General features: G+C 42.7%; 2 protein-coding genes across 3 annotated transcripts in view; one reads left to right on the forward strand and one right to left on the reverse strand.

The window, feature by feature from the left end:
• Nucleotides 1–60: 60 nt before the first annotated feature.
• cebpd (CCAAT enhancer binding protein delta) lies at nucleotides 61–1,475 on the forward strand. The gene has a single exon (XM_017426038.3). The coding sequence runs from the start codon at nucleotides 288–290 to the stop codon at nucleotides 1,152–1,154; it is 867 nt and encodes a 288-aa protein (XP_017281527.1). The 5' UTR covers nucleotides 61–287; the 3' UTR covers nucleotides 1,155–1,475.
• Nucleotides 1,476–1,574: 99 nt separating this feature from the next.
• Nucleotides 1,575–23,252, reverse strand: part of spidr (scaffold protein involved in DNA repair) — a 33,007-nt gene continuing 11,329 nt past the window's right edge. For both annotated transcript variants that reach the window (XM_017426037.3, XM_017426036.3), the window contains exons 9-20: nucleotides 22,731–22,935; nucleotides 21,602–21,843; nucleotides 14,078–14,236; nucleotides 9,393–9,480; nucleotides 7,734–7,874; nucleotides 7,581–7,640; nucleotides 6,933–7,137; nucleotides 5,147–5,305; nucleotides 3,862–3,955; nucleotides 3,662–3,776; nucleotides 2,463–2,522; nucleotides 1,575–2,060 (exon numbers count right to left, since the gene is read on the reverse strand). In XM_017426037.3, coding sequence (XP_017281526.1) covers nucleotides 1,932–2,060; nucleotides 2,463–2,522; nucleotides 3,662–3,776; nucleotides 3,862–3,955; nucleotides 5,147–5,305; nucleotides 6,933–7,137; nucleotides 7,581–7,640; nucleotides 7,734–7,874; nucleotides 9,393–9,480; nucleotides 14,078–14,236; nucleotides 21,602–21,843; nucleotides 22,731–22,935 — 1,657 coding nt within the window. In that variant the 3' untranslated portion in view covers nucleotides 1,575–1,931. The remainder of the gene's footprint in view (nucleotides 2,061–2,462; nucleotides 2,523–3,661; nucleotides 3,777–3,861; nucleotides 3,956–5,146; nucleotides 5,306–6,932; nucleotides 7,138–7,580; nucleotides 7,641–7,733; nucleotides 7,875–9,392; nucleotides 9,481–14,077; nucleotides 14,237–21,601; nucleotides 21,844–22,730; nucleotides 22,936–23,252) is intronic.

Here is a 23,252-nt window from a genome sequence, read left to right on the forward strand (position 1 = left end):
GAGAGGGCGGCATGTGTGACGTCAGCGAGCAACGATACAAAAACACTGCGCGAAAGTCTGACTCCCTCAGAGAAGTGACAAATCTCAGACAAATCAGCGACGGGGTTCTGACAGTCAAAACACGGGGAGTTAAAAACCCAATCAGGAGCTCAGGCGGACAGAGAGCGAAGGGAAGGCGCCTGCGCAGATAGACACGCTGCGTGCAGCAGAACTGTCACAGCAAGAAAAAGCTGCTTTAAAAGTTTTCTTATTTCTTCTCAAACCACGTGGGCAAGACAGCAGGGTTCATGTGTGACATATACAGCCTGGACTCACACTGCGTGTCTCCACAATGCAACATGAGTTGGGCGATGGAGCCTGCTAACTTCTACGAGAGCACCAAGCTGAGCGGCCCGCAGCAGGGCTTCTGCAAGCCGGGCAGCCGGGCGGAGGGCGCGGGCGACGACGGCACCATGGTGGAGCTGAGCAACACGCCCGCCATGTACGACGACGAGAGCGCCATCGACTTCAGCCAGTACATCGAGTCCATGACGTCCGTGCCGAACCTGGAGCTGTGCAACGACGAGCTCTTCCTCGACCTGTTCAACACCGTGAAGCAGGAGAAGGGCGACCTGTACGGCGGCATGCAGGGCGCCGCGCCGCCGCTGCCGGCCGCCTTCGCGGCGGCGGAGAGGAAGCTGGACGCCCCGCTGGAGAAGGGGGCGTTGAGCGCCTGCATCAAGAAGGAGTCGGACTGGAGCGACAGCGACGTGTCCTCGTCCCTGCCCTCCCAGATCGAGACGTGCGCGCAGACCTCCGTCAGCCTGCCGACGGGGCAGCCGACTCCGCCGACCACGCCGGAGCCCGTGTCTTCCGCCAGGTCGTCCCCGCGGAAGGCGTCGGGCAGGGAGAAGGGGAAGAAGGCGATGGACCGCTTCAGCGCGGAGTACCGGCAGAGGCGCGAGCGGAATAACATAGCCGTGCGGAAGAGCAGGGACAAAGCCAAGAGGCGCAACCTGGACATGCAGCAGAAGCTGATCGAACTGAGCGTCGAGAACGAGAAGCTCCACAAAACCATCGAGCAGCTAACCCGGGAGCTGGGCGGCCTCAGAGAGTTCTTCAAGCAGGTCCCCAGCTCCTCGTTCCCGGGCTCCACGGGCGCAGAGAGGCGGTGACACATCGACTCTTCCATGAACTGAGCTTTTAGGACACATACCTCAAGAGACACTTTACCATCTGTACCAGATGTATTAAGCTTACCATAATGGCACTGGAAAATATGTATTTTGTTGCCATGTTTTTTTGTGGGATTTTTCTGTATTAAATTATTTTACCACTTCATTTAAATTGATGTTTTTACCTGATATGGTACATGTTTTATAATTCTAAACTTTGTATAAGAGCCAGAGCATGATCTTTTATATAGTTTGTATGAAACCTTGAAAACTATTTTTTGTTTTGTTATGAATCTATAATAAAAATCGATGAGAAAAGTGCAGAACTGTCTGGTCTGTTGAGTAGTCTGTGCATGATGGGTGTTTTGTTGAGGGGGGGCATTTTCACACAAGAAGTGCAACAGGAAACCGACAGCCGAGTCAGCAAAAATTAATCCTTTATTGACACAGTGTCAGTAGTTTTGAATACAGAGACAGAAATGATGGAAAAGTTGTTTTTTTTTTTCTCTTTAAAGTTAAGACTTGTGCCTTGACAGTCAGGTACTGATCCACGTGGGTCCGTTTGACAGAACCGCCTACCCTTGGGCTGTCAGCTCCCGGAGCACAGGATCACATATCATGAACACAAACAAACCTTGTGTTCTTGTCGCCCCGCTCTGTTCAGCACAACCTCAAGCTGTCAGGGAGGCCTTCGGGAGGGCGGGGGGAGGACAAACTGGAGCAGATCAAGGCCCGGCGTGCAGATCTCTGGAGCCAGCCAGAGTCTGAGGATCGCTATCAGCAGCCTCCGAGGCAGATTTCTTCCAGGCCCATCCAGAAGGCGGGCTTCCTGGCGACGACCCGGACGTACACGGGGATGGGACCCACCTCTTTTCCCAGGACACTCTCCACATCGTAACCTTGGAGCTAAAAAGCAAATCTTGAACAATTTCCCACCTTAACACTCATGTTTACCTACATATGCATCCAGGAGCCTAACCTTACACTGTCGCTCCTTACACTGAGCGACAGTGATTAGGAATAATCCTACACTACAATGCACTTGACTAACTGAGAAAAGCGCCGTTACTTCCAGTTTATGTAAGAAATTAATAACAATCCAGCCTAAAAACTGCAAGCAAACAATCACGGCATGCAAAAGAGGGCGGAGGATTATGTCACAAATCCGTCAGCAAGCAAGCATGGCTGTTTTAGACTTTATCCCAGTGACACGAACAGATGACTGTACGTTCAGGACACATCGACACTAAATCATTGCACCTTCCAGCTGAGCTCAGACTTATGCAACAGCTCGATAAGCGGACCTACCTCGTCACCTTCCAGCCCGCCGCCGGCGTTCAGCAGGGTCAAGATCGTCTTTTGCTGCAGCTGCCGGGAGAGATGAAAACACTTGATGTCTTTTTAATTATCGCCTCTGAGTTGTAAATAATAATAAAAAACAACAAATGCTGCGCTGACAGACTGCGCTTTGTGTTGAATTACAGCTGGACGGCAGGCCGATAAGGACGCTGATAACCTGTAACTGCTCGGCTCACTTTTCTGATTAAAGCCGACCGCTGCCGAGCCGGGGTTTGAGGCGTTAAAGACCTGGCAGGTAGACGCGCTTTTATCGAGCCTTCACGCTTTTACAGCGCAGAACGTGAACTCCATCTTCAGGAGAGCCGTTCACAGAGAAGTACACAGAACGCATGAAAGGATTTAGTGTAAAAGTCACGGGTCATTCCAGAGGACAGACGCTTGGTTTACTACAAGCCTGACGCCTCCTTTTACTTCCAGCGACTTCACGCGTTAAAATGTTTTTTTCCTCTTCTCTGCCTAAAGCAACACTTCAGGATTACACAAAATCAGTTCATTTTGTGTATTTCAGGCACTTCAGGAGAGCAATTTGGAACCGCAGTATGCTCTTTGGGTGCATTTAGTAATGAAACGTACCTAATGAATGAGCAGGACCTGGACACAAACAGTGAAAAGGATGAGCTGATAAGCAGCATCTAGAAAATGAGTCTAAAATAGGTTTAAGCGATTAAAGGTAAAACAAAACAAGTTATCTTGGTATCAGGGTTTAAGGTTATATGTTTTGCTGGTTTAGTGACACACTATAATCTACTAAAAAGTACCTGAAGTTGCTTTTTTACAACAGGCAAGAAAAAAAACATATTTCAGGTCTTTATTGTGGTCAAACGGAAGAAACTTTTTTTTTCCACAGAAGCTATTTTCACATGAACCACACAGGTGTCGCAAATGACACCCCCACACTAGATGTTTTATTCTCCATAAAGCAGGTTTGTATTGGTTAAACTAACAACATAAGTTGAGTTAAATCATGTTAGTTTCCGTTGTGTCCAGTTTCCTGCTGCTTCTGACCTACTCGTTCCCGCACAGACATGGCTGGCGGTGATCCTCCCGTCTGCGTTTCTCAGAATATTTAACTACCCGTCCTCCGGCTCGGTGTAAAACTGAAGGAGCCTGTAAAGATCTGGGCGTTGGAACCTCATCACCCCGCTCACCTTAACCTTCAAGGTGCAGTTGCTCAACGCGGACGAGCTCAGGAACACCTCCAGCTGAACCTTGGTGTCCGGTTTGTCCAACACCGACTTACACGAAACGCACAGGAAGTTCAGACTGTGGAGAGACGAGAAAAAAACGGAACGATGACCCCCATGAGGCGCCCGTGTGACTCATAATTTGACGAAACGCAAGAACTTACGGTGTCTCTTCTGACAGCTCCAGGTGGTCACTTCCACAGAGGTTACAGGCAGGCCAAGAGTAGGCCGTGTTCTCGTCCACACCAACTATCACCCCTGATGAGCAGAAGGAAAATCACTCAGGAACTATTAATAAAGAAGCACTCCAGAGAAAAATACTTTCTAATTTCTACGAGTTGAACAAGAGAAGCCCTGATAAACGATCTACACATGGGTTTTGAAGTGTTTGTGTGTTTGCGACGGGGTGTAAGAGATAAACGCATCCCTTCCATATCTTCGAGAGATCGCAACGATAAAAGCAGCAGCGACGCGCTCCCCAACTAAAACGCCATCTTGCTCGCCAACCACAGTTGCTGCCTGACAATCAAGGGACCTTCAACAGGATACATGAATGCACGGCTGATGATAAGTTCTTCTGCGTTCCGGTTTGAGCGCGGTCTCTGTTCCACCGGTGATTTCCAGGAGGTACGATCTGTGCACCGGGGCGCAGACAGCCTGTTTTATTTTTCCCCCCACTCGGCCACCTGATCAAACATGTACGGCCAGAGAGGCCAGAGCCGACGGGGTTCATGGTGTGATCTTTGCTCTCGAATGTGACACGAAGGCAGCAGATGCATGATTTTTATCTGCTCCGGGCTTCGAAAGCACATTTACATAATTGTAAAGCGCCAAAAAAAAAAAAAAAAAAAAAAAGAAAAGGCTTCAAGATGATTTCAGTGGGATTGAAAGCAAAAGATAAACTGCTACACATTAGTCTCCACTTTAACTTGGACTTGAAACTGAAGTTTATTCACCTCTGAGCAGTTTTCATATTGGTAACGACAGTGACTTATGTTGAAAAGCCTTAAAATGAAATATATAATATATATATATTACTGCTTGTGTCCAATTTTTTTAAGGAATTATGAAAATGTGCCCTCGAACTGTAACTCATTGTAAGGTCCAACCTCAACAGATGTTCAAAGCCTCAAGGGGAGCGTGTATGTTCAGTTGACTGCAGAATTACACGTAGGATAGACATAAATCCAAATATGGTTCATGTGTTTTTATTTTATATAGTCTCAAACAATGATAGACGCGGAACAACAAACATCAGACCGCAGTGTCTGGAAGCAACATCAAAGTCTCTTGTGGCGCTGTGAAAACTGAGAAAACAAAACGTTCGGCCTGCTCAGCAAGAATCCCGGGAGTGTGTGTGTCTGTGTGTGGGGTGGGGTGGGGTGAGGGGGTGGGGGGGAGACGAAGTGTCTGGAAAAGCGTCAGACTGAGCGAAAGGCAGAGACAGACCTGTGAGAGTACAGAGGGAGTTGGGTGTGGTCTCCAGACTCAGGGAATCCAGTCTCAGGGTCTTCACCTGGGGCTCAGGCAGAGGCCCGGCGAGCGGGTCGACGCCGCCCTCCGCTGAGCGCACCTCAATAACAGACTGCTCCGCGCAGAGGAGGACGCCTGGAGAGGAAGATGTCGAAAATTCTACTTTACCACCAAAAGAAACACAAATGAGCGAGCCGTTCAGTTTAGCCAGGCTTCTTTAAACGGGACACTTAGATAAGAAGCAGTAATGAAGGAACTGGCAAGATGCTTTAAGAACATTAAACCACAGGACTTAACAGATATTACTGGTTCCTCTTATTATCCTATATGTATGTCTGTTTTAATACAACTTATTAACTACCAACCACCGACTGAGTACATCTGATTATAATACTGTTAATTCCGTACTTGCATATTTCCTGTTACTATGGCTTTAAATTTTTGCTTTTTATGCAAAATTTTGGGGAAATGAGGAATTACACAAGATGCTACATCTGTTGAGTAACACCAGATCTCTGGAGCTTTCCAAAAAATTAAAAAGAAAAAAAAAAACCAACATAGTTTGAAGTTTGTTACCGGCTGTAATAAAAAGCAAACAAGGAAATCAGCGACCTGGAACAGACGCTTTGAAAACATGTTGCCAGCCGTTTTCATGAAAGGCAAATTCATTCGTGTTCTGAGGTTTGTTTATTCGCCGAGCCTGTACAGCGTGTACGCCACCTTTCCAATTACCGCGGGTTTGTTCTGGAGCGGCAGGAAGCTCGCGAGCTTCCGGGCAGGCGGCCCAACGCAGGTGCTCCTGAGGGGCGTGGCGGCGATAAGGTCAGATTGCGAGCTGCTGCCGTGAATTAAAAACAGAAACCTTTTCAGAAAGCTCCAGAGATGAGCGTACATGATGTTCTCTCTGGTTTTATGTGTCCTTGTTTCTTCAAATCAAAACAGCTGACAATAAGAGAAAAAAAACAAAACAAAAAAACTGGAGTTAAAATAGCCACGTTTACCACATTAGGAAATGTGCTTAAAGTTTTCTGGATAGTTACCACAAAACGTTTTTCTTCTCAACCACTGACAGGGCTCCCTTTCAGTATATTTTATGTTTAAATTTCAGCTCCAAAGTGTAAAAACAGCTATTAAGCATAAAAAAGTTAGAAACTTGTGATGTTAAAGTGAGTTTGAAGCAATCTTGTCAGGCTTTGATCTTGCAGCTCTCTCACCAATTTATGGTTTTGCAAAAGTCTTTATAGTTTAAAAAAATGTAAAAAAAAAGAATATTCTGTGGAAGAATTCTACCTCAAAATTTTGTTAACAAGTGCTTAGATTTATCTGGGCAGCATAATGGCTTAGCAGCAAGAAACCCAGGAGTTTGCATGTTCTGCTCGTGTTTGCGTGAGTTTTCTCCGGGCGCTCCGGATTCCTCCCTCAGGCTAAAAACATGCATGTTAGGCTGCCTTCAGGCCCAGGCCTCCCTTCATAAAGAGATCTTAGATCTCAGAGGGATTTGCCTGGTTAAATAAAGTTTAATAAATTATCTTTTGGTTCAATCTACTAACCTTACCCGATTTAAAGAAACTCCACCTAACCAGCTATGGTGGTGAAACGGTCAAACATTATCACTTAGAAGTTTACTGAACTTATCAAACGTTCATCACAAAACAAATTTTGCTTTAAAGCAACTATTTCCCATCTAAAAGTCATAAAAAGCTGATAAGGCTATCTATGAGGGTGGTTGAAGCCCGCACACAGATATCCCCCGAACAATCACCATTTTCTTGGATGGCGTCTCTGAACGACATCTGACAGGCGGCGGGAGAACTCAGTGCTTCGAGGACGGAGGAAGTGAGCACACAGGAAGTGTTCACACACAGAGCCACTGTTTGCCCGCACAGCCTCTCGGGCAGTTCCTCCTGAAGACTGGGGTCTGTGAGCACCAGCCGCACCTCCCCCTGGCCTATATCGGGACTCTGAAGCTGAAAACGGGGCGGCGTGCAAAAGGAGGAAAAGAGCAAAGTTTAAAACAGGATAACCTAGAAAGAGGCGAATGCAGCAATTAGATGGGAATTGGAACTTGCGTCCAAGAATCAGCCGCTTTAACAAAATTATTCATTCGAGCTGCTGTTTTACTAGAGCAATAATGTGGAAAAGTGGTGTGAGTGCGGGGCAAAGTCCATCACTAATCTGAGAGGTTATCTCATCCGGTCAGAGTTTAAAGTTCGCACAAATCAATGGTGAGGAGCGGCGGAGCTTTATACGGCCGGTCAAACAGAGCGATAGGAATGCTGCTCTCTACGTCAGAGTTTGGGCTTATCAGGCTCCTAGTTCAAATAAACCCAACAAGTTGAAAGAGGAACTCGAGAGGCCTAATATTTACTCCTTTCTGTCACTAAAGACGGACTCAATCGGGCAGAAATACCTGCATCCTCTTGTATAAAACGGTTGCGACAAAACTGCAGCGGCAGGTTTTCTCCTCGCTCTGAAAGAGGAAAATTAGCGATTTAAATCAGCTTGCTGAAGATAAAACCTGGACCTGTGTGTGTGTGTGTGTTCTCAGCGAGAAACCGCTCACCTGCAGTACGTCTCGTAGGCTTCGGTTTCTGGGGGGAAGGTAGAGCGGCGACATAATCGGCCCCTCGGTGGGTTCAAGTGAACTCTGCTGACCCGACAGCAGGTAGCAGAAACTGGGAGCTTGACCTGGAGCTCCGCTTTCCTGCAAAAATCAAACCCTTCTGAGTTCCACGGCGTGAAGAGAAACGTGCAGCTTGAAACCATATTCATGTTCATGTGCACAGCAGACTTCCAATATTTCTGCATTTTGTTTATAGGTAGACTGAGGCAGTCACAACAGCTTTATGTTTCATACAACATACAGAAATGTAACTTCTGCACCCTTTGTTACATCAATATCCCTCATAATATAGAGCATTACTTGGATTTCTACCCCTTAAGGTGGTGGTGTCCAATCCTGGTCCTGGAGGGCCACCATCCTGCATGTTTTAGGTGCTTCTATGGATTGAAACGACTGAGTGAAGAACAGGTTTCTGCAGAACTAAAAGAAACAACTAAAGCATGCAGGACAGAGACCCTCCAGGACCAGGATTGGACACCACTGCCTTAAGGAGTGTCTTCTGTTTGTTCTCCACTTCCAGGAGAGGCAAAAAGCAGCTGAGTGTCTCTAAACGCTGCAATAACTCCTGCAGAACATAAAAGTGCAATTGAGGTCTACATATATCTATCTAATAAGACAACAATCTGAATACTTTGTGAAGATTATTGCTACACTGAATATGACATTATTTGGATTATGCTAAAAAGAAAATGTTACTTATTTATCTCACTCAAAGTAAAACCTTAAGTGAGTTATTGTCAACACACTGCTGTCCATGTAAACATAACTAATATTAGCCTCGTTTCAAACTTCGAACTGCTTTAATAGGAATACAGAATGGCTGGTTTTGTGTTTACACAAAAGCGGAGAATCATTCGTGAACATTATCTTCCCGGAGTTTCCAGTAAATGAAAGACATTCAAACAAGCTGGTACAGATAAAGCCCCCAAAAAACAAACAAAAAGAAAACAAGCACAGTGAGACAAGTTATTATTGATTTGAATAAACAAAACAACTAAATGTGTCTGAAATGAATACATCAGCTGTTGTTGTTCACCTCAGATAAACTCCGCCTCGTGTTGGAATCCGGTCATATGAGGACAAAGATGAATGAGCGAAGTAAAACAATACGCCACGTTCAGAATCATCACCAGGTAATGTGGAGGCATATCGATCCATTTCAGTGATGGAATCCGATCCTCAGAAGTTGTAAGTAATTGTCCTACATAAAACACATGCATCCACTGGGAAAACTCTTTATTTATTCATTTTTTTTTGCAGATTTTTCTCGGTTGCAACCTTTAAACAGAAGGTGTGCGAACAAGTCGATGATAGTCTTTAGCTGCACCTGTAGCTCCATTAAAAACCTCACATTTTATGCCAAAAAAAACCCTAATTTATTAAAACAAAACTCCATCAATGACCACACATTAATGCTAATTCTTCACGAATGAAAGTTTTTATTATTTTATTTTGGAAACTTTCATTCGATGACTGATCAACAATATAATTAACAACAAGAAAAAAAAAACGCTTTTGAAAGTAATAAGATCTTTCTGATCCACCTTCAGTTAGAGCCCCGTCAGCTCAGGGACTCTGTCCACGATAATGGGAACTTACTTTAGGGACACTGAGTGAATTTCCGTGCTCTTTTGGAGGCAGTGTTGGGGGCCAGAGGCTGTCTATCAAGCTGAAAAGCCTGGAGTGCCTGCGAGTGAAAGACAAAAAAAAAAAAAAAAAAAAAAAAAAAAAAAAAAAAAAAAAAAAAAAAAGGGAGAGTGAGGAGGGGCACAGAAGAGGGGGGACAGAAGGAGAAACTAGAGAAAAAAAGGGACTTTAGTGAGGAGAATAGGAGCTTTCACAGCCGGTTTCACTTCCACTGAAACGTGAATTTGTAAAGGCGCAGCTTGTTTTTGCGTCACGTGGGATCAACAGAGAGCATGCTGGGGCTGGCAGAGCACATCGACACAGAATTTTTTTTTTTTTTTTTTTTTCAAGAAGGTCTTGAGAGGCCAAAGCGTTCACACCCAACGTAAATTATGATTCCTATGTGGCGCTAAAATAACAAGTTTTAGAAGGTGGATTACAAGTGGTTCTAAATGTCCTCATTAGAAATGAGTGACATACGTCCTCTCTCAACACGTTCTTAATCCCGGTTAAACACGCCGGTGCTTGATGAGACTTCGCCGATCTGACGTCAGACCGATTCCGGAAAAAAAAAAAAAGCGTTTAAACAAGCGAAAGAGGGGGAAAAACATAAAGCAGCAACTCCATTCTGATTCATTCTCTGAGAAGTCTTCTAAGAAGCACACGTTGGCTTTAAGGCATCGCTACCTATTCATTCATGGGGGTGGTTTCAGGTCACTCTGTGGTTAACAACCTGTTAGTCAGCCTCTAATCACAGTGTTTCTTTGTGTGAAACTGGTTCTGCCGCCCAGTCGAGTCCAGTGAGGCCAACTCATGGATGAGTAAAGACAAGCTAACAGTGTCATTTGTTATTTTAATCCTCACTCTGTAGACCGAGCTTAAGCACATTTGTTTTAGCGGCTCGAAGGAGCGACTGTGATTCCCCGTCAGCAGGTTTCCGTCGATCTGATTTTATTTTATTGAGCTGAAATGAAATGTAATTTAATGGAAATGAAATAATTAATCAGCTGCACATTTTCTAAATTTATTTGTTGATTTGGCATACTGCCAGCAATTACTTCCTGTAAACATCAACCACAGCGCACAAGTGACAGGGTGATCATTTTCAAAGCTCGCACTGCTCAAAAACAAGATCCTTTTCCTTAAGTACGGCTTCTTTTCATCAAACGCTTCTAATCACTTTTGCCCTGAGACTTAACGATGTGACAAATGTAACGTCCCCATATCAGCCTGTTAATGTGAAACTGCATCTTTTACTACAAATAAACTAAAAAAAAACAAAACAAATATAAGTCAGGCTCTTTCTGGTGATTAAAAGAAAAGAGCAGCCTTAGCGCTGACTAATTAGCAAGACGGCTCTAATTTTTGTTCAATCTAAAACAACAAACCAACAGAAATAAAAGCCACTGAACACTGAGTGTGCACTTCTGCACAGAGTTTATCTGAACCACAACGCCCCCACAATATTTACTATGAAACAGAGAGCCTACAATAGAAAAGTTCTCAGAGTCACAGGGGTTTTTGTCACCCAGCACATTATATTAACACTAGAAAGAACTTAAACGTTTAATGAAAGTACCGCGCTTCTTTAACACAGCTGTAGTGGATGTGTGCATATAAAAACATCCTTTTTATGCACGTTTGAACTTAAACCGTGTTAAACTTGCGTGCTTTATTACACTGCAGCTCAAAACTTTTGGATTAAGTTTGGTTCAGATGCATAAAATACTAAAAGGGTTTCACTTCCTTAGGGAATGCATGTCGCCCGCTGCTTTCCATCCCAGAGTTTTAAACTAGGATACTCTTTTGTTGAGTAATCATGGATCTGTGGCTGATTTGGTCAAACTGTTAAAATAATGTTATGAGGGCTCTCATGACAAATCACAAGACGTCACGCTCAGAATGTGTGCTGTGAATGACTCTCAGCTACTACCACATCAAATTTTTTGTTTGAATTGACTGAGCTGGTTTATATTAGCTGCTGTGGCTACCTTGAGTTGGATTTACACCAAAAGTTAAAATGTACGTACAGTTCTTATTTCCTGATCCTTTCATTATAATCTGCCAAGTGGTTCATGAGATATTTTAACTTGCTTCACCCTAATTCAACCCGACTCTGTTCTACTTGCTCTCTGTGCTTTTCTATTTAACTGAGCGCCGCCTCGATGTGGGCGGGCCGTCGTAGTGCAGCCATCCGAAACTTACCACCGACAGGTAAATAAGTAAAATAAAGGCACAAAACACTCACTATTCTCTGTCACCGTTTCTAAAACTGCCACGGCTGAGAGTCGAGGCCACCTTCCCTCCACCTGTTGGAGCCCGTAGGTGGAGTCCATTGGGCGGAGCTCCCTCTGAATTCTGCTGTTAGCCAAAAAGCACAGAAGCTTCTGAACACAGTGTTTGTTTACGTGTTGCCATTTTTATGGATATATTATATTTGTTTTTAAAATAGTAAATAACAAGAATGAATGAAAGGTTTCAAAAAAGGTGGGCTTCTTGTGAAGGAGACCCTCTCATGACTGATGTCGTTCTGTGGTCAATTAGTGGACGGAAATCTGCTCGACTCGACTGGAACCTCGACCAAGAAGGTTCTAAGAAGCGAGCTGGAAGTGGGTGGGGCCACCCAACGGAAGGGCCCGGAACCAGCACCGCATCGACCCAAATAGAGCCAAGTGGAGCCCATGGGAAAACGCCGTTTGCTAACAGACAAACAGATAAAATTCACTTTAAACAAAGATCTTCAGAGTATGTGTTTGTGACCAGCCTCAGTTGGGCAACTGTGGATCAGTGGGTAGCGTAGTCGTCTTATCATCGGAAGGTTGTGGGTTGGATTCCAGCTTCCTCCTGTCACATGCCTGGTAAAGGCACTTAACCTCCCGGTCTGCGTATCGGTGTACAAATGTGTGAGCGTTTGTGAATGCGAATGGGTGAATGTGGCTCTAGTGGAAAATGCTTTGAGCAGTCAAAATGACTGGAAAAGCGCAATAAAAGTTCAGTACATTTACTACCACGACAAATGTTAGGTCAATATCTGTAAAACTGACTGACTTTTAGTAATTTTTTTGTGTTCTTTAAGGTCAGTTGGCTGTGGCAGCCATCTTGAATCAGGTTGCCGAATGCAGGTGTATATCTAACGATCATTTATTTCATCAAAAGTTGTCTAATAGTTCATGAGATAATTTAGGAACAAACACACACTTATATACAGACACTGACAAAAACATTATAGTCCACTCTTGTCTTATCACATTGGGCGATAAAGATTTGTTTAGGAAGCTAACTACTGCAGGTAAACGAGTGGAAAAGGTACGTTTGAACTGAAGTATAAACATTATTATTTAACACAATCTGTCTGAATTTTCTGAACATCTGATCAGAAACTACATGAACCTACAGCAGCTGCACCAGCTTGTGAAAGTAATTAGTTCACGCTTCCGCTGTGTAAAAACTAAAACGCAGAATAAGTCAAAACTGCTCATGTGTGAGAGGAGCTGTAGTGGGCTTTAGGACGCCTATATGGTCTATATGTGCTATATGTTAAATGCGTGGTTAGGAGTTTCCAAAAGCACCACCTCCCCACAGACACATCTTTACTTTGTGTCACGTGGAAGGACATAATGTCTATGAATATATTTGAATTTAGACATCTAATTCTGACAGCCTCTAAACCGGACCGGGTCCTGGAGGTGTTTGTGAGGGGTGTTTGTTCCCAACTTTACACAGAACCAGGCTGGCTGTTTACCTTTGCCTCTAGTCAAAGATAAACAGCTGCTGTTTGCTGCTTCGTATTTATCAGACAGATATCAAAGAGTGTCAGTCTTCTTAATTAACTCTTAACAAGAAATGAAAACGTGATAAGACAATATTTCTTCATAGTGTGGATTTCTAGGAAAGAAGTCCAGGAGAATTAAGTTTTTAGAAATTTAAATAAGTTTGTTTGAACTCAAACAACCCTAAGTGTGTGTGTGTGTGTGTGTGTGTGTGTGTGTGTGTTTTTAGCTGCTAAGCTGGCCCACGTGAAAGCACTGAAGATAGCTCATCCATCACACTCAAAACCACAGACAACTTCCAGAAAAATCATAGACAGCAGTGGCATTATAGATGCGAAGGTTGTAAACAAATTCCTGCCAGCCTCTGAATGATCCCATGTCAGTTCTGCTAACTGCAGCTAATCCTGGATCTCGATTATGGAAACTCACGAGGAACACAGAGCGTGTACCTCCATATCACTTTACATGTAAACACAGTCACACTGCTGGCAGGATGGCATAATCGGGTTCATGAGAGCAACAAACATTAAGTCCTCATTGTGTCGTAAATGAGGGTGTTTGTGGTTAAAAAAGGAAACTTGACGATTTACACTTTAGATAAGTCCTAAAACACAAAGCACTGAGGAGAGATGAATGTCTGAAGGTTCAGGATGAGGCTCTGAGGCTACTGCGTGACACTAAACATCACCTATCTGTCACAGACATTTACCCGGGGCGGATATCCCAGATGGCTAATGAGCGAGAGCTAGCCTCACATTTAACAGAAAACCGTCCCGCAAATTCTTGGTGCTGACAGGCTGAACTTAACGAACCTAAGTTCAGACAAAAAAAAAAGGAAAAACCCCAACGACTTAGAAGAATGGGTAAAAAGGAGAATGTGAGTGTCACCTTTCTCGAGTGACCCGCTGCACCACTTTAACGCCTTTCAACACGCAGGTCCTCCCCTGCCACATCTGGCAGAACCGGTGGAGCTCGTCCCCGCAGGTCAGAGGCTGCAGCTGGACCACGCTGAAAATCCCACAGCCGTCCTGGACGAGAACGCACAGCCTGAGAGAGAAGACGACGAGCGATACGATTAAACACGACGAAGGCATTTCTTCCCACTCCAAACACTTCAAATTATTTATCTTTTACACCTGCAGGCAGTTTATTGAACATATCAAAACTTAACTTAAAAAAAAACAATTTAACCAGTATAACCACAGTTTAACCAACAGTTAATGCCGAGGATTGGAGCTAAAGTATTTGTTGTGAATAACTCGGCTACTAACACGTCAAATTTCCACTCAAGATCTGTGAAACTGATTAAGTTATAATTATTTCTGTGTTTCCTAAGTTCATTTTCTGATGAAAACGTTACAGATTTCATTACATAACCAGATAATGCCGTACTGGTTCAAATAAACCAACAAAGGAAATGTTACGATAATGAAATGTAACAGCTTGCCGTGTCACACCACACGGTTAAGTCAGAGTCCTGGCATTTGCGTTTAATGCCAGTAGCTGGTTTGGCAGGCTGCCGTTGACTGAAAAGACCTTTGGCCTACAAAAAGTTGTAAGGCTGTGAGGAGTTGAGCGTTTCTGAACTGCTGCTCCCAGGGATCTGAGCGCCTGGACTGCTGAACGCTCCAGAATCTCAGAGTCAAGCCCAGACACAGTCCTGTACAAACCCTGAGAATAAACAGCAGAGTTCATATCCCCCCGAGTTAGACGAGCAATGACCAGGGAGGAAGAGAAGGAAAGAAGAGAGAGAAAAAAAACATGTATGCCTGTGCACATTCGGACACTGGAGACGTTCGAGGTTGTTTTCAACCACCTGACTGCGACTATGAATGTTTTCTGTTGCTAAACACGGGGTCTGTCTGTGTTTGCCTTGAGAGACCTGGAAATAGATGTACAAATAAAATTCCTGACATGACCTATAGCGGCGTCGGCCAATGTCTTAACCAAGATTATTCTCAGTTGTTTACTTTATTCACGACCCTAAAATCAGACGATACGCATTTTTTGCTGCCGTGACAAAATATGGCTGACATTTAAAACGGCGCCAGATGATGCTCAGTTCAAGCGGAGAAGCTAAAATTGTGTCAGCATTTTTAATGCTCACACTGCAGAAACCAGGAAAATCTGATGAACTGTTAATATTTATATAAAAAAAAGTTCTACATTTTTTAATATTTACAAACCAGACGACAGCTAGTCCCAGTTTTTAAAGATTTTCTTTTAAATCTTGCTGTAAATATTCATTTTTAGTGAATGTGCTTCACTAATGTAGCATGTAAGAAAAGAAAACTCTTGAAAAAGAAGGTTTAAACAAGGGTAAAGTTTATGCTGAGGGGTAATTTTCAGCTGCGGATGAACACGTTTCACATTTTGGTGAATATGTTTTGCATAATAAATGTGCTGACTCAAATGCAAACTATAGGAAGAAACCTAAAACCTATGCATGCTAAAATTGTGAATTTCTACACAACTCCAGACTATATTTACCTCAAAGGAATTAGCTATATGCAGATTGAAATGCAAACAATATTCTTTCTTGTTTAATGTGTATTTTTTTTTAAAATTGTAAATATAAGAATATCTCTTACTAAATAACTCTACATATTGTAATATAATTGAACAATAAACCTAAATAAATTAAAAATACTTCATCTAGTGAGAAGAGTTCACAATTGCAAACAACAAGGGCAGATATTTTTACATTTATCTTTCAAAAAATGTTGGGATATAATAGTATATATGTGTTATAAAAAGGCCCAGAAAACTTCCTGTATCTGACATAATAAAGGGTTTCCTTTCAAACCTTATCTGTTCATCAGCAGGTGTCAAAATGTGACATTTTTGTCTTTTAAAGAAAAGACAATCATTGCACCATCAATAGTTTGGGCCTCTAAGAGCCGGTAAAAGCCTCCAAGTGACTGTGTCTAAAGTCATGCGAGGTTTACCAAAAAACAAGGAAAACTGGCTCTAAGAAATGTAACTCAGCTCAAAACAGCGAAATGTCAGTGACAGAAAACACAGAACATTGGCATATATTTTGTCAAGGAATCAAAGAGAGTTAATAAAGTGGCGTCAGAACTGAACCAACCGAGTATGAATCAGCGCAGCTCATCTGGAGCTCAGTGCAGCTGGAAACCGCAGAAGAGCTCCCTTTCCTCCATCAATGTGAAAAAAGGACTTTTTTTTTCCCTTGTTCAGAATATTTCTTTATATGAAAATAAAAAAAAGCTTTTGAACAATCAGATCCCAACTGTCAAACATGGAGGTGGCTCTATAATGGTTTGGGTGGGTACTTCATGAAAATCTCTAGGTCCTTTTAACACTTTCTAATGCTAGTTCACAAACAATATTAATAGTGTAACCTCTAGGGAGTGTTTGCCAACTTTGGTTGTCTACATGTTTTGCTTAAAAAAATAATCCAACGATTTATTCGACAAAGACGACCAGAAAACGAACACCGGTGATGAACAACAACTGTGAATGTCCTCGTGGTAAACAGATCGTAACGTGTTCGCACATCTCTGAAGGAGATGAATCAAGTTCTAAAGAAGAAAAATTTTCCAAGCAACATATATGGCTCTGTTCCTTTATACGTCAAAGTGGTCAATACTCCAAAACGGAAAAACAACTTGATATTAATCAAGAAAGTTGTTAACTAGTTAAAATAATCTGTACACAAAGTGCTTTGTAGACAACTGACGAACACAAAGGTAAGGCTGTTCTAAACAAATCATTGGGAAGAATTTTATGACTAATTAAAGCAGGTACAATCAGTGCCAAAACATAACATTGATACAACTCATTTGCAAAAGCCTGCTGGTAAATCACACCTTCCATCTTCCTTAAAAGGCGCTCTCGTGTCATATTTACAGGCTACAATAGACAATGACAGCTTGTGTTGCAAGAAAATACTTTAAAGAGTGATGCATCAAATATCCAAACACGTTTAAAACAACGACTGCATGCATGTGTAAGTTTAAAGCTGAACTGAGAAGTGTTTCAAAGCCAACATCAGTTGGAATAAAATCATAAAATGTACTTATTGTAAAGTTTAAAAAAAAATTATACCTTTTTCCTTGTTTCTTTTTTAAATACCAAACTATGAAGAAATGACTCAGGTGTTTTTGGCTTTTTCCGTGACACTTCGCCCCGATGTGTGACATCCTCAGACCTGCTGAGGTTCACAACAATCAGCCATTCATCTGTGAGTGGATGAATACCTGTACAATATAGTTCCGTTCGTTGGAAATAATTGTTCGAACCGGCCACAAAAATACCGCTGGAGTTTCATTTTTTGGCTTCCCGAAAGATAAAACCCTTTCTCAGATGTGGGAATTACTATAAGAATTCTGGTTTGGACCACTTCAAAGAGAAGCGCTGCTCCGACCCTCGTTACTGCGGTGGACTGGCTTCATGCCATAAAAACAGGACCTTATAAAAAATATAAAACAATCCATGTGTGATTAAACAAATGTCATAATCTGAACCTGCTGTTGATTAGTTTACTAATTTATTAGTGAGAGTTTATAAATACTACTCTGAAGCGCGGTCACGTTGTTCACAAGTTAGCATCTGGTTAGCATTGGGTTAGCTTCAAGTTAGCAACGTTAGTTCTTTCCTGCCGTCTTTATCTTGATTTGCAGTGTTGTGTACTGATGTCATGACAGTGATCCGAGGGTAAACGGTTCTCACTGTTCCACGTTCCCAACTCGATCGTTATGCGCACTAATTTGTCGGCCATGACGGTCCTGGTGTTAATCAGAATCCAAATCTGAAGAGTTTTTATCCGATTCTGGAGATCCCTTGAGATTTGATTTCAGTTCACCTTTAAATAAGAATCTTGACACCTCTGGGAAAACATAATAGTTGCATTAAGCCCTCTGTGTGGTTATGTGTAAGAAGCATCAGCTGCATGCCGAGTTGTTTAAGTTTTTGAGGCAATATCGAAATAGGTCTAACAAAATCCACACCAAAATAGTCAACATTTCTGTCATGACTATGACTCATCTAGGAAGGAAAAAGCTGATAAAGACAGAAACAAATCTATGTATTGCATGAAGCCACTTTCTGGAAACCTGTGTAAAGTATTTTTAGCTATTGTTAAGACATTTGGAATAGGACTTGGGATCACATTGTGGTCTGATTGTGTTTTCCAGCTTAACAACAGACAGCTGGTGTAATCTGCGGACTTCAATCCAACAAAAATTTAAAAAATGCTATTTCCTCCCCCCCAAGTGTGTTTAAACACCTGCTACACACTCCCAAGAAAACCTAAAATAATTCTGATTGGGGAAAAACGAGTCTTAGGTTTCAAGAAATGACCAAAACAAAACATTTACTAAATATAGTTTTAGAACAGCTTTAACTTGACTTTGGGTATGGCTTAGATAGGTGTTTTAGGATTATACCAAAACAAGAAGAGGATAACGAGGTGTTTCCATTGTTTCCTTTTTCAGTCTAAACAGGATTAACCAATAAACCCATTTTTTGACATTTCACAAAACATGAATTTAGCCACTGGGGATTGCTTTGTCAGGAATATATATGCAACTTTCACCTCTAGTTTGGCATGTTAAAACTTGAAACTGTAGCATGACATCTGATTGGACACCTGACAGACAGAACAGAAAAAGGGTTGGTGAAACTTGTCGTGTACCAGCTTGACATAAACAACCGCCCTCCCGCCGAGACTCCCTTTCAGAGACGTTTACAGCCCCTCTTCCTCAAACGGTGACCCTTCTCACCCCCCCCCAACAGAATCCTCCGCCATTGGCTGCTCTCAATCACTGGTCGTTTTCAAGAATGTGTTATTGTGAGCAATCGCAGAATTCTCAGCAACTCAGGTTCTCTTCCAGGAAGTGCGGCACTCTGGGTCTGAGCGAACACACACAAACGTACAATGTGCGTAGCGCACACACACAGTCACACTGTAAGCGCATGTAAGCCAGTGCAAATCACCATTACTTGGCAACACACTAAGTAAGCGCCCCCCACATTAAGAATACAGCAGAGAAAGCTCATTGGAGGGGGGCAGACAGGCGGGATTCCTTCCTATGTTTTGTCCACCAATGGGTAAAGGCAGTGTGATAAACATGGTTGTAACAGGATCCCTGCAGCACATTGTGTTCCTTCTCAACAGAAGGAGGGGAAAAAAAAAAAAATCAACTAGCCTCTCCTCACTCCTGCAAACAGTTAATCTTCTTGTTTATTCCTTTCCAAAATTTACGGGAATTTACCATCTTCTATCGCACTGGTCTCCCTTGTGTGTTCACGCAGAGGCTAGAAAACAAAAAGATCAAATAGGCACGCTGACCAGAAGAGTGAGTCAGAGAAAGCCGGGGATACAACGGGAGAGTGTACAAAGTGTCCTGGTCTTTAGACAGAACAGGGCCAAGTGGGCTGCGGAGGAAACTACCATGCAGAGCAGGCACACGTCCTGGGAAAGTACGATGAACAACAAAATGTACCAAATGGGATTTCTGAGCAGCAATTCAAACCAGACCCTAAACACAAGACAAAACTATAACAGGTGTGATGGACTTATTATTAACTTTTTTTGTATGTATAAAGAAAAAATGTACAATACACCTATTGTAACAAGCCAAGTTTCTGTCAATAATCAGAAATGATTATCCAGATATTGTGAACCTACAGACACAGATCACCTCCAGACCTCAGCCCCACCTTCATTCTTTCACTCCAAACACAGCCTGTTAAATCTAGCTGAGTTATAGAGGAACAGAGGGAAGGGCAAGAGCGTTTCCGGTCAGAGGGTGGTGTTTGTTTACCAGTCACAGAAGCAGCGTGGCAAGAGAGTCGGGTTACAACTGCTGCTTGTGTAGTCACTTAGTTTGTCAGCTGACCAGAGCTGTACTCCCTTCACCGCAGAGCGCCCCTTGGGGCCCCTCCACTTTTAGAGAAACCAATACTTTTATTACTCAGCAAAGAACAAAAACAACAAGCCAGGGGAGGGCCAGGCAACTAAAGGTCATACTTTAAACGGCACATTCACTGATTCATTAACTACAACAAGACCACTCATACGAACCTCCGAGCCACTTATGTAACACAGGGAGCTGTTTTTACCCAATACCTTGACACATTTAAAGCTCCAATTACCTATTTTTGTATCAACAGAGTAAAACATCATTTCTTTTTACGAGACATCTGATTAGCCAAGCATCCCTTTCCTTTCCCTGCCTGTTTCTTCAGTCGAGAGGAGAGCTGGTGCCCGTCTGCAGCGGTCGGTGAGCGAGAGGCGGGGCTTGCCCTGGACAAGTCGCCAACGCGTCACAAACACTGATTATGACAAATTCAAATAGATTCACCACATGCCCTGTTAGTTTTTGAGCTGGAATAACAAAATGACAAGTTTAAGATACAAAAAAACTGATTTGGTTAGTTCTCAGTGCTCCTATCTGTGTCATCAGGTAAGGCTGGAATGAGAAACTATGATAATGTGGGTCAATGTCTGATGGACAAAAAATTATATCATAATAATAATACATAAAACCTGACATAAAAGCTTCACACAAAGACAAAGAAAAGTGGTGTTTTCTTTTTTTAAAAATCAGCATGTTGTGAGAATCTACAAGTGTTTTATGCCCTATAACTTCTTTCACTCTCCAAGCACATTTAACAGGAAAAAATATTGCAATTTGGGGTTTCTTGATCAAGTACTCTCATCAAATCTCAGAGAATATATGTTTTTTTTTGGTCCAAAAGCTCAGTTTCTCCTCCCAAACTGATTACACTGTTTTGTTTGTAATCTGCATTAAAACAAATTTGAAGGAACAGACTGAGAAAACATAATAAATAAGAATCTGACGTCTTCACAAAGGTTAAACGAAGTAAAATTGGGCATTTGAATCACTTTCTGCTGAAAACTGAAAGAAAAATCCAACTAATAACAAATAGTTAATTTTTACATTCTTAAAAAAAACAGCCTCAAAACTAGTTTAAACAAATATTAAATACATTAAACAATGTACTGTACCTAGTAAAGTTTGAGTGGGGACCACTTCAATGCTGGCTTGGGGGTGCACACGATTTTAAAAAGATCATGCTGTCTTTCCTGAGAACTGGCTGGGATCAATAACAGAGAGACTGGATTTAATTAAAAATGTTTGTGTCCTTTGTCAAACAATGCCATATGGCTGGAGACAGGCTGAGCACTCTGTGGGGCCTGCTGCTCCGCGAAACAATAGAACGACCACTGAGACACATCATGTCACGAAGGAGAAACATATGGGGCTTGAAACTAAAGAAACCAGCATGCAAGTCCAACTCAAAGAATAATTCGTATTGTTGCAAATCGTAAACAAGATTTCTTTTTCTCCGTCTCTCTTGGCATCGAGCGATAAACCAAAAGCCAACCCTGAGGGAGGGGGGGGTTCTGTCCAGCCGTACCTGGTTTTGCCTTTCTCGGCGGGAGGAGCCAGGGAGGACCGAAGGGGGACTCTGTGTTTGAGAAGGGACGTGGGGGAGGCGTCGGCCAAAGGGATGGAGTAAACTCTCTGGACGACCACGTCCACGTCTTGCTCTACGGAACCGGCTTGGCCAAGTCCTTCAATGGCTTCCAGGAGGGAGGCGCAGCGTCTCACCAGAACTCCAGAACCCCCGGCGCTGCAGAGAGCGTCGGAGGCTGCGACCTGACAGAGAAATGAGACGATTTATCAGATTGGTTTTTTTACGCGCAGAGGGCTAGTATGAAGATTTTTGATAAGCAAACTCATTTCTGGATCTTTTATTTAATGATAACTTTTTCACATTTAGAAGCATTTCATTTATTAGTTAAAAACAGAAAACTGAGTTACTTTGAGATTTGAAATGCTGGTAGGAACACAGTACACATTTCAATATGCCAACATGGGATTTTTTTCCTCGTTCTCAGAAAGATTAATGTTTCTGTTGAGGAATCAACAATCATAATGACTGCAGCTCTTTATTGGAACAAAATACAATTCAACTTTTTTTTGTTTTACCCCTGTATTAGAAATCTGAGGAAATGTTGCTGATGACATCTTTCTCAACAGCTGTCAGAAACGTTTGGAGAGCTGAGGTAACAAACGAACGAGCAGATTCATCAGTTAGGACATTTACCACTAAAACCATTTGTTGTTCTCCGAGCTCAGCTGACCCTGAACAACCCTGACACAAAATCCCCAGAGTCAGCAAAACAACAGGTTTGATCTGGTAAATATAAACTCATAAATAATATTCACACAAGTCTGCTTAAGTTTCTTTTTGTTCTGCACGGAAACCTGAGCAGAACTCGATGGCTTGCAGCCAAAGCCCTGTGCATGCAGCATTCTGGTGCTGTCATTACGTGCTTATCTGCTGATTTCTTGGAATGATTAAATTCTTGTCTCTCGGTGACTAAAAGGGAGGCGTTTCAGCTGTATAAATAGGCTTGTATTAATGTCCAACATTGACTGACAATTTCCAGCTCCATGTAAATATAATCTGTTTGGTATTTTAGTACAAAAGTTCTTTTTTTTCTTCTGTTTTTGCTTTTTTTGCAGTGAAGTGTACGCACCTGCTTGGCGCCGCCGTCGCATTTGGTCCTACATTCATTCGAAAGCCCGAATGTTTGAGCCAGATGATACGGCGCGTGCCTTTTGGCAGGGACCCAGGCTCTTGGTAAGGAGTTGCTGGCTGGTTTGGAAGCGGAGTAGGCTTTCTGGCTGAAGTGCGTGTTCAGGATAACAGAAGAGCTGAAGCCCTCTATGGACAGACTTTGCCTGCAAAAAGATGAAGTTGGTCAGTCTTAAACTCAAGATACAATCAGACAGAGCGGTACTCTAAGGCTCAACTTAGTAAGTTACTGAAAAAAAAAACAATAATTATTAATAAGAAGCTTCTGCTGTGATTATAACGTGCTGAATAAATACATAAATAAAACCCTCAGAACTCGATGGAATAAGTTGTTGCATAAAACCTGGGGGCAGAGAGCTCGAGACAGTTTGAATGTCAAACTCAGCCACCTCCACGGGTCTGTTCACTACACGCCACGCTGCATACGTTCACTGTTAACCCCCCACAAACACAGCAGGCGCAT

This window comes from Kryptolebias marmoratus, linkage group LG20 (assembly GCF_001649575.2).
Source record: "Kryptolebias marmoratus isolate JLee-2015 linkage group LG20, ASM164957v2, whole genome shotgun sequence".
Taxonomy (NCBI): Eukaryota; Metazoa; Chordata; class Actinopteri; order Cyprinodontiformes; family Rivulidae; genus Kryptolebias; species Kryptolebias marmoratus.